This window comes from Triticum urartu, chromosome 2, assembly GCF_003073215.2.
Source record: "Triticum urartu cultivar G1812 chromosome 2, Tu2.1, whole genome shotgun sequence".
Taxonomy (NCBI): Eukaryota; Viridiplantae; Streptophyta; class Magnoliopsida; order Poales; family Poaceae; genus Triticum; species Triticum urartu.
This window is the reverse complement of record NC_053023.1, coordinates 310,662,286-310,673,767: the sequence shown is the minus strand read 5'-3', so window position 1 is coordinate 310,673,767 and position 11,482 is coordinate 310,662,286. Positions and strand designations below refer to the sequence as shown.

At 46.6% G+C, this 11,482-nt stretch overlaps 1 protein-coding gene across 1 annotated transcript; it reads left to right on the top strand.

Annotated features, from left to right (window-relative positions):
* Positions 1 to 8,755: 8,755 nt before the first annotated feature.
* On the top strand, positions 8,756 to 10,990 carry LOC125537128 (dof zinc finger protein DOF5.8-like). Its single transcript, XM_048700422.1, has one exon. It carries the CDS (start codon positions 9,067 to 9,069, stop codon positions 10,135 to 10,137), a length of 1,071 nt encoding a protein of 356 aa, XP_048556379.1. The 5' UTR covers positions 8,756 to 9,066; the 3' UTR covers positions 10,138 to 10,990.
* Positions 10,991 to 11,482: the final 492 nt, after the last annotated feature.

Here is an 11,482-nt window from a genome sequence, read left to right as displayed (position 1 = left end):
GATACAGAAGGCTTAAGAGTCGGCGTTAGACATGCTCTTATATAACACTGCAATAACCGAGTCTGAAAGCTTTTACTATTAGAATTATGCGTGTTTCTCTTGCTGTCTCCGCAACAAGAACACAGGACAGATTACATTCTTCCCTAAATGCGTCTGTTGCCTCTATACACAACAGTTACACAACTTACCCTTAGCCTTTTTTTTTAGGTTACTTACCCTTAGCCTTACTAGTAAATGTGTACGTGCAATGCACGTTGATATTAGATAATATATTAATTACAAGTAAATATTAGGTAGGATATTATTTGCGTATTAATTGTGTGATTAGCATTGGCATTAATATTTGGTATGATATTAACTGCACACTAAACGTGTTGAGCGCTCACCATTGAAGCAGCCTGAGTCGTTGGATTGACCTGATTTGACGGCCAGGATTTGTTGGATCTGTCCCTTTAGGTCTTTTTATATTGGTATAGATATAGATGTTTTCTGTTCTATACAATATTGTCCAATAGAAATAAGTATCCGTTGCACCTAAAAAAAAAGGGTAGATGGCAAAGTTGTACAAAATGTGTCTTTTCTGGAACACAAGGAACCAATTCGGACATGTTTTAAATGACAGGGTTGCTAATATCTTGCCATGTTCTATTCATAAAGTGTTCCCAATAAGTATTGTGGATTTGTTCGGCAAACGCTTCAATAGTTGGAGAGGATTTGTGGTACATAGGTGTGGCGGCATGCAGATTTCTAGACGTTGATTGCTTCGTGATTTGGAAAGAGGTAATAACACCAGTGGTACTTAAACTTGCCAGTGATGTTTATTTTGATGTCTAAACTTGAAAAATACATCGAACTGGTTCTATAACTTGCTGGTATAGTTCAAATACGGTTCAAATCACATCCAGATACGCAAATCACATCCAGATACGTATGTATTGTTGACTAGACATGCCAGCGTGACGCGAGGCCCACTTGCAGTGCCGAGACAGGCCGACATGGAAAGAGTGCGTCTAAATAACCATTAGGTCCCACCTGTCAGTGCACAACCGAAATAAATAAAAATGAAGCACGGCTGATATTTGACTCGGCGACATGTGCGTTGCTAAGGACCTGCACAAACCACATCACTAGGGAAAGTTAGTTCACTATTACGCATCGCTAACCTTTATCTAGCTAATTAGACTACAATCAGTGTGGCCAAGTTTTCACATGCTAGTTATTTTTCGTTTCTTAAAAAATCATTCAAACTATATTCACAATATTAAATAAATAGTTAATGACCCCTCAAAAATGTTAATGAAAATTTAAACATCCATAAACTTGAAATAACACGAAATAATTAATAAAATGGTTTCGTAATATTTGTAAGGATTCAAACATAAAAAAAATAATTTTGCAATTTTTAAAATTTATACATTTTCGAAATGTTAATCTAATTTTCAAATCTTCATATTTTGAAAACATATCACGTGGTCCTTTTTTAAAATATTAATTATTTTTCATTGTGTACGTGACCCTTCGACATGCGGGTTTCTTTTTCGTTTTTATTAATTCTAAAACTTATGCAAATTATTGTAATGGTAATAAAATAAAGCTAGTATCTACTTGTCTTAGAAATAATATGCATACTTTTTTATCGTAAAACATGTTGATTTAATTAGAAATATTTACGTATTATTATAAAGTCAGGGAATTAAAATGTTCTTTTAACTAGATAAATGTATGTATAGTTTAAAATTTTCTAATTTAAATATAAGAATGTATAAAGTCCCGGGGGAACACTAGGCCATTGTTTATTTTTTCACACATATTTTAATACTTATTTTTATTCGAAAATATACCTTTTCACAAACACATATACCTTTTTAAAAACAAGTGAACACTTTTTACAACTAGAAATACATTTCCTAAAAGCATGGACCCTTCATATACTACCTGAATATTCTGTAATTTCTAAAATAAGAAAAACTAACATGTGGAAAATGGGTGCAATAACTGCAGCACATTTAACTCCACGGCTGTATCAGATATATAAAAAGTTACAGTGCATAAAAGACAGCAAAATTACATGAGGGAATTGGTTGGTGCATGTCCTGTGCACCGCGGCGCACAGGTCGCCGGTTCAAATCTCAGCTTTGCAGGTTGTGCGCTGATAGGTGGGACCAGATGGTCATTGAGACGCACACTCTTCATGGCAGTCTGTCCCGTCATTGTAAGTGGGCCTCGCGCCACGCTGACATGTCTAGTTAACAATATATACATATCTAGACGTGATTGAACCGTATTTGAACCATACTGTCAAGTTATAGAACCAGTTCGGTGTATTTTTCAACTTTAGGCATCAAAGTGAACATCGATGGCAAGTTTAGGCACCACTAGTGTTATTACCTCATTTGGAAATTGATTTGATCTTTGCATATGCGTTAACCCTTAATTACCTTAGGTCCTGTTTGGATCCATAGGTTAGAGTTAGTTTCGGTTAGATTGGACTCAATTAATTCAAAAATATCCAAACATGAGGGTTAGTTTGGGTTAGATGAATCTAACCCATCCAAAAAATCTAACCCACCCAAGAGGTGCTTATTTGGGTTAGTTCTTCTCGGAACCATTAAAAAACATTTTTTTCTCTTCCCCGCAGCAGGTCCCTCCCCACTTCCTCGAAGCTTCTCGTCCTCTCCCTCCTTCCCTCTCGCACCGTCCGTCAAGGCACCTCACCGTATCCGCGCTCCATCTAACTCTGCCATCCAAACACCTCTTTGGTTAGAGTTAGTTCAGAATTAGTTCAAGGTTAAAATCTAACTCTAACCTCTAACTACGTTAGAGTATCCAAACACGGCCTTAGATGGGGTATATGCATGCAGCTTTTCACAGCTTCTGGCGGCACCACCTATCCCACATCCCATGCCTTTTCTTTTGACTTTTAAACTTGAATCGATTATATCTTTTGAACCGAAAGTCTAATTTATATTCTGTTTTTCCATATTCATGTTTCTTGTGACGAGGGCTTTCAAATATGATCCATATTGAATATTTTTTGATGAGTTTTAAAAACTTCGTTAAGTTTTGTTAGAATAAATCCGAGGCAATACCGTCAATCATCCGAGGATCAAGCAACCACACGAGCACGACACCGAGATTTGTTAACGAGGTTCACCGATATGGCTACATCCCCGGGGCCTGACTATGGGCGCTCTTCCCCATGACACCGCTACAATACCGCATCCGGTCGCCCTGGACACCGGCACATGCCGCCGGCTTCCCCTGCGTTCCGGTGCTATTATGTTGGCATAGGTTACATCGTGTGTCTACCCTCGCTATATAAGAGAGGCCTAGGATACAAGTGTCCTATTAGGACACGACTCCATATCCTATCTAAACACAATACAACTCATAGTCCAACTGTAACCTACCTTGTACACAATATTCGACACAACTCTAACAAACTCCACCTTGGCGAATATTCTTCACCACCTTGAATTCGTCAATGCGTCAAACTTCCATGTACATTGGACTTGAGCTTATCCCATGAGTACCGCTACTACTCCAAAGACTCCATATGACTCCACCTGCAACTTGTAGTCCCTTCTTTTCTTGACCACTGTCAACACTCGAGAAAAATTAAGTTCCTTGTTACTCTAGTTTGTGCTCCAACTTCCAGAGTATCCATCCACGACATCACACACTGATCACTGACCTGCGTGAAAGTGAACAACTCACATATTGGATGTCACACGTAAGAGTTACCTGAACTCAACATCACCGCTCCTTTCTTGACCGCCTGTCTGAAACTTGAAGGAATTTCACCGTTGCTTATAGTCACCCTGAGTCAAATTCGCAGTTGTCTCACCACATGTATGACCACCAGAGCCATGGCCCGTATCCATGTCCCATGCTAACCGCACGCCTCGCCGCTATTATCGCGTCGAGCCTCCGCTGTCCCGGTCGAGTCTCAAGGGTCACGAACCCACACCACTCAACCCCCACTGCAGAGTACCACCGATCATCACAGACCGATGACGTGTTTCACGCTTCCATCAGACCACTGGGCTCTAGTCCGAATTACGTGTCCCTCGCTTTTCCCCGCTGAATAGGCTTCGACTCTCTGAGCTCTTACGCCGTAGCCCCTCAATCAGCTCCACCTTCAACATGACTTCATGGTGGTTGTACGTGTCACCCCGCGCCCCGTCGACTCCAAGCTCTCGTGTGCACCGTCTTGAATCAACCCTGCGCCATAGCCTTGTCGAAGCCACACAAGCCCTCTGGACCTGCGCCACGTGTTTCCATGCCCAGAAGTCGGTCACCATCGACATCACGCTCCTATGTCGTCGTCGCCGATCTAACCACCGTCTTCTATACCAACCGACCTGCGTCGATCCGTCAGACTGATAAGTCTGCCCCAGCCGAACTTTCCTGACTGCAACCATCTGCAACTCCTGATAGTCCATCTTACTGGCTTGACTTTCCGCAACCCCTTTCAAGCATCCCTGTTGTGCCAACAAATTTTCCCTCTTATCTGCCGTAACCCAAGGTTTTCAGTTCTGTGGAACTTCTCCACCTCAAACATAGTACCCGTTGGTGCCATGGTACTTTGTACGGCTAACCCGGAAAAAATATCCAAGCATTCTTCCTGTGATGCCCCAAGTACACAAATCGTAAACTAGTAGTAGCAAATCCGATGATAGCTTCTGGTCTTCACGTGAAGTCGCTCTTTGGACACAAATTTTCAATGCTAGGTTTGCTTGCCCAAGTCCTTGCCTTCCAACGATGGATGTATTCCTTTTGGAGTCTGCTATGATGTTGCATGCCCGCGTCTCGGCCACGAGGAGCATGCCTCTCCTCCAGGGACTCGGTCCCTTTTTTATTTCCAAACAAATCCACGGTATATCTGTTGGGGAACGTAGTAATTTCAAAAAAATTCCTACGCACACGCAAGATCATGGTGATGCATAGCAACGAGAGGGGAGAGTGTGATCTACGTACCCTTGTAGACCGACAGCGGAAGCGTTAGCACAACGCGGTTGATGTAGTCGTATGTCTTCACGGCCCGACCGATCAAGCACCGAAACTACGGCACCTCCGAGTTCTAGCACACGTTCAGCTCGATGACGATCCCCGGACTCCGATCCAGCAAAGTGTCGGGGAAGAGTTCCGTCAGCACGACGGCGTGGTGACGATCTTGATGTTCTACCGTCGTAGGGCTTCGCCTAAGCACCGCTACAATATTATCGAGGATTATGGTGGAAGGGGGCACCGCACACGGCTAAGAATATGATCACGTGGATCAACTTGTGTGTCTAGGGGTGCCCCCTGCCCCGTATATAAAGGAGCAAGGGGAGGTGCGGCCGGCCAGGAGGAGGGCGCGCCAGGAGGAGTCCTACTCCCACCGGGAGTAGGTGGGAGTAGGATTCCCCCCCTTTCCTAGTTGGAATAGGATCCGGGAGGGGGAAATAGGAGAGAGAGAAGGAAGGGGGGGGCGCCGCCCCCCTCTCCTTGTCCTATTCGGACTAGGGGGGAGGGGCGCGCGGCTCAGCCTGGCCACCTCTCCTCTCTTCCACTAAAGCCCACTAAGGCCCATATACCTCCCGGGGGGTTCCGGTAACCTCCCGGTACTCCGGTAAAATCCCGATTTCACCCGGAACACTTCCGATATCCAAATACAGGCTTCCAATATATCAATCTTTATGTCTCGACCATTTCGAGACTCCTCGTCATGTCCGTGATCACATCTAGGACTCCGCACAAACTTCGGTACATCAAAATGCATAAACTCATAATATAACTGTCATCGAAACCTTAAGCGTGCGGACCCTACGGGTTCGAGAACAATGTAGACATGACCGAGACACGTCTCCGGTCAATAACCAATAGCGGAACCTGGATGCTCATATTGGCTCCTACATATTCTACGAAGATCTTTATCGGTCAGACCGCACAACAACATACGTTGTTCCCTTTGTCATCGGTTATGTTACTTGCCCCGAGGATTCGATCGTCGGGTATCTCAATACCTAGTTTCAATCTCGTTCCGGCAAGTCTCTTTACTCGTTTCGTAATACATCATCTTGCAACTAACTCATTAGTTGTAATGCTTGCAAGGCTTATGTGACGTGCATTACCGAGAGGGCCCAGAGATACCTCTCCGACAATCAGAGTGACAAATCATAATCTCGAAATACGCCAACCCAACATGTACCTTTGGAGACACCTGTAGAGCTCCTTTATAATCACCCGGTTACGTTGTGACGTTTGGTAGCACACAAAGTGTTCCTCCGACAAACGGGAGTTGCATAATCTCATAGTCATAGGAACATGTATAAGTCATGAAGAAAGCAATAGCAACATATTAAACGATCGGGTGCTAAGCTAATGGAATGGGTCATGTCAATCACATCATTCTCCTAATGATGTGATCCCATTAATCAAATGACAACACATGTCTATGGTTAGGAAACATAACCATCTTCGATTAACGAGCTAGTCAAGTAGAGGCATACTAGTGACGTTTGGTTTGTCTATGTATTCACACAAGTATTATGTTTTCCGGATAATACAATTCTAGCATGAATAATAAACATTTATCATGATATGGGATAAAATAATAACATTATTATTGCCTCTAGGGCATATTTCCTTCATATCTGCTCCCGATTCCTGCAGCGTATACGGCCACGCAGCCGAAATCATCGCGTGTTTGCCTTGGTACAACATAACGCAACAACATCTCGCCGTAGCAGCTACCTTGCGCGACGCACGCGACACGCCTACACATGGGCCTCATGCTTCCACGTTGGCCTCGCTCGGCCAACCCTTCAGGACGCCCTAGCGAACCCTTGCACTTCCGCTGCCGCAGTCACACGTCTGCCACCATCAACCTGCTACAGCCGCCTGCTCCGATCCGACCGTTGTTCTTGCCGTTGATTGCATCTGCGGACGAACTCGCTATCAGTTCATCCACACCGATGCCTTCGATCATAACCTCCAGATCAACAGTCGTGGCCTCCAAATAACCTAGCTCATGATACCACTTGTTAGAATAAATCCAAGGCATACCGTCGATCATCCGAGGATCAAGCAACCACACGAGCACGACACCGAGATTTGTTAACGAGGTTCACCGATATGGCTACATCCCCGGGGCCTGACTATGGGCGCTCCTCCCCATGACACCGCTACAATACCACATCCGGTCGCCCTGGACACCGGCACATGCCGCCGGCTTCCCCTGCGTTCCGGTGCTATTATGTTGGCATAGGTTACATCGTGTGTCTACCCTCGCTATATAAGAGAGGCCTAGGATACAAGTGTCCTATTAGGACACGACCCCATATCCTATCTAAACACAATACAACTCATAGTCCAACTGTAACCTACCTTGTACACAATATTTGACACAACTCTAACAAGTTTCAACTGCTAAAACTGAAACTTAAAATGTGGTGTTCTCCACGTGCGGAATCCAATAACTTTGTAGATCGCAAGGCAAATTGGGCGGCCGGACATGTTTCGACTACTAAAACATGATGGCAATGATGTTAAATTTAGCAAGTTTCAAAAACTTAAACTTAAACCCTAAGTCCTAAGAGCAGAACCCTAAAAGTGTTTGTAACTTGGTAAAACTTAATGTTACAACTATCAAATTTCAATATTTGAAACTTGGGTCATTTTTAAGCTGTCGAAACGTATTCAAGACTGGTCTTGTTTGAAAGTTTTCATCGCGATGAAAACAAATATGTAAACAAAACTTAATTTTGGACTTTCGGTTCAAACTATAAAGTAGATTAAAATTAAAAGGTCAATTGAAATAGACATGGGGGACATGGGAGATGGGGTTGACGGGCATATGCAACTCTGGCAAAAGCTTCAAAGAGTCTGCATGAATGGACTCGGCCCTACAGTGCTGAAAGCCTTAAGACTAATCAAGTTTACGAATCTTAAAGCAATCAAACTGCTGGGCACGACTAGGCAAGTACGTGCCCAGCACTTGCGCGTCCCTGCGATTTCCGGTTGAATAGGGTGCATCCGAAGTTTAAAGTTCAAATCAGGGCTGGAGTTTCTGCTTTACTTTTTTGGGTAATATGGAATTGTCGCATTGGGTATGTTTTTGACATGGCAAAAGCTATCCATTTTTGCTCGTCATCTACATAGCAACTTACTGGATTCTATCTTTGCCGGGAGAGGGGCCGAGCGTCCACGGTCTTTAGGTGGATCCTATGAGAAATGGTTGCTTGGAATCTGTTCAACGGATTTGGATGGCGGCCTAATAACCCGCCTAGTCCTCCTGGCCTTTTGTTTTTCTATTTAGACATCAATCAGAATGACAAGAACAAGTCCCACACATAGTCTATACACCATACACATACACATATACACATACAATACCCACCTCCACTTACACACTAAAACGGCTTTTACAATACAAAGCTCAGATGTGTTCAAAAAAAAAGCTGAGATATGGCACCACATGCAATAATACATAACACACGCAAATTCAGCAACGCAAACATCATCAGTATTTTTTTCCTTTCGAAACCTAACCATCTTCTAATATATTTTGTTGGGAACTCAATTAACCATTCCGGCAAAAAACCCTTAATTAATTAACCATGGATCTGATCTAGTAACACTGTAGTATGTGCGCGGGAGCTAGCAGGTAGCTAGCATGCAGACGCGGCGCTCGTGGCCCGCGCTGGGCTGCTATATAAGCTGAGGTAGGCTGCGTGCGACCGCTTCCCTCTCTAGCTACTAATCTTGCCTTGTCGTGCTGTTCGCGGAGCTGCAAGGAAGGAAGGAAGGAAGTGTGGTAGGATCACCATCAGCTCGCAATAATACCTGCACGCCCATTTTGTTGTGTAGCCCTTGTCAGCGAACCTCGCAGCTGAAAACCCCACCCACCCCGGCCCCCTCCCCCCCCCCCCCCCCCACCCCCCCAATCCCATTCCCACCTCGTCCATCGATCGATCACTCTTTCCTGCGTGCGTGCTTCGTCTTCGTCTCTAGCAGCCGCCTTTGCGCGTCTTGATCTGTAGACGTACGTACGGGGGTGAGGGCGGAGGAGGAGATCAATTCATGGCTGCAGCGGGCGGGGGGGCTGCTGCGGCTGCGGCGGTGCAGCCAGCCGCCGCTGCGGGTGCGGGCGCGGGGAGGAGTAGCTCTTCCTCGGCCGGAGCAGGTGGCGCTGCCGGTGCCGGCACCGTGGCCGACCCGCGGGCGGAGGCGCTGCGTTGCCCACGCTGCGACTCGGCCAACACCAAGTTCTGCTACTACAACAACTACTCGCTGTCGCAGCCGCGCCACTTCTGCAAGGCCTGCAAGCGCTACTGGACGCGCGGGGGCACGCTCCGCAACGTCCCCGTCGGCGGAGGCTGCCGCAAGAACAAGCGCTCCAGGAGCAGCAACGGATCAGGGGGCAGGCCGGGCTCCTGCGCCGTCGTCGCCTCCTCGAACGCCGCTGCCGGGGGCATCACGTCGTCTACCTCCATGTCGCTCCCGCCGCCGGGCTCCCTCTCCTCGGCTCTGGGCCTCCACGGCCACGGGAGCAGCTCCCTGGCCTCGCTGCTGCTCGGGAGCGGCGCCTCAGGCGGCGACCACCTCGGCCTCTTCCACGCCATGCAGTCGGTCGTCTCGGACGCCACCGCCTACGAGATGCACCAGCAGCACCAGTCCCAGGTGGATCAGCTGCTGGGGCTCGGCTACGGCGCCGGCGACGCCAACGGCTCGCAGATCCACATCAAGCCCTGGCAGCAGCACCTTCAAGACGGCGCTGGCGGCCTCTTTGACGGCTTCTACGCGCCGCTGCTGTCCGGCTCCATCGTGCCGGGACTGGAGGAGCTGCATGTGAAAGCCGAGGCCACCGCCGGCGAGCACCACCACCACCAGCAGAAGAAGGCGACCGATGGGGATCAGCAGAGCTGGGATCAACATCCGACGTCGTCGTCTAACGTCGAGGCTAACATCATGGCCTCGGACGCGCTCATGGCCGCCGCCGCCGCGGCGTCCATGAACCCGGCGGTCAGCAACGCTGCCACGGCGCCGACGTCCTCCCCTCTCATGTACTGGGGCAACGGGGGCATCGGCGGCTCGCCTGCAGCGTGGCCAGATATGGCCAACTGCGGATCCTCCATTGCAACCTTCTTCTAGCCGGCCGTCCAGTGAGTCTCGAACTCTCGACGGATGGCTAGCTCGTTGCCGTTGGTCGTTAACTTGTCGATTTTTCTCCTCCATTTTTCCGGTTAACTCTTTCCTTGACTACAATAACATGTAATTTGTGGGGGGAAAGCTAAGATGAGAGAGAATACTCTGGGTAGCTAGAGAGGGAGATGATCTCGGAGGTCAGAAAGCAGTTAGATCCAAAAAGACTCATAGGGTTTGTTCTCTTTCGCCGATGGAGAGATGGACCAGTCCAGTCCATGTTCTTGTGCGGCGTCGCCTTCAATCGATAATCAAGAAGACAAGGGCATGCATGCATAGATCAACGCGGAGAAGAGGGAAGAAGCACGCAAGCAAGTGTAAGTGTAGATCACTCCTGGCTATACTGCTTGATTTGCTGCTTCTCCCTCTCCTTGGATGTTTTGTATATAAGGCATATGGTGTAGGTGTGGGGAGGATATATGAGAGCTAGCTAGCAATAGCATGCAGCAGCAATGGTGGTGCAAGTAATGAGCCTCTCTCTCTCTATAGCTTTCTCTCTCATCTTGGCATTTTAATTAGTGTGTTTAATTGGTTACTCCAATTTGCCAACTCTCGTTAGATGTATAAGTTAATACTAGTACTCCTCCCCTGGAAGCTTAATTAGAGAACTGTTTTTGAGTTCTCAAGCATTGGTCACCTTTTTAAGGGTTTCTTCTTCCTTTCTCTCTGTCTCTCTCTTCTAGAGTGGATTTCTTTCATTTTCTTGGGGTTATCTTTTGTTCAAACTCTGTTGTACCAGTGATGACATTGTGAGTTATGAGGAATTAAACTGGTACTGTTGTCCTGATGATGATTCATACAAGTCCCCATATATGTGTGTGTAAGTAAGAATGAATACTATATGCACGCATTCTATCAACTTGCTAGCTATAGTTGCTTCACTTTTAGTGCATGGATGGATGTCTCACTTTTGGTCATGTGCAGCAGCTTTAGCTAGCGAGCTTTAATTTGCGCTCCCTCTTGTGGATGCGCGAGCGAGCGCATGATCAGATCTTTGAATTCTGTGCATTTTGGGAGAGGGCTGTCTTATTTGTGAAGGATCGATCCATCATAGGATTCCCGCATGCAGTGCCACTCATGCAAGTTAGCGCTATCATGTTTCTGTGATCAGAATCTTTTATGCCCACGTTTGCAGATAGACGGCGAGGGGTAAAAATACGGCTGTTTACATATGCTTGTTCTTTCCCGCATGTCTCGTAGCCATTTTCGGATCCGTATTTGATGCTAGCAATGTTCACACTGCTGCTACGTGAGTGTACCATGAAAAGGAAAGGGAGATAAATTTGGGAAGAAG

What these genes read in the sequence shown, in the direction of transcription:
- LOC125537128 (XM_048700422.1), top strand. Translation starts at nt 9,067, where the DNA reads ATGGCTGCAGCGGGCGGGGGGGCTGCTGCGGCTGCGGCGGTGCAGCCA.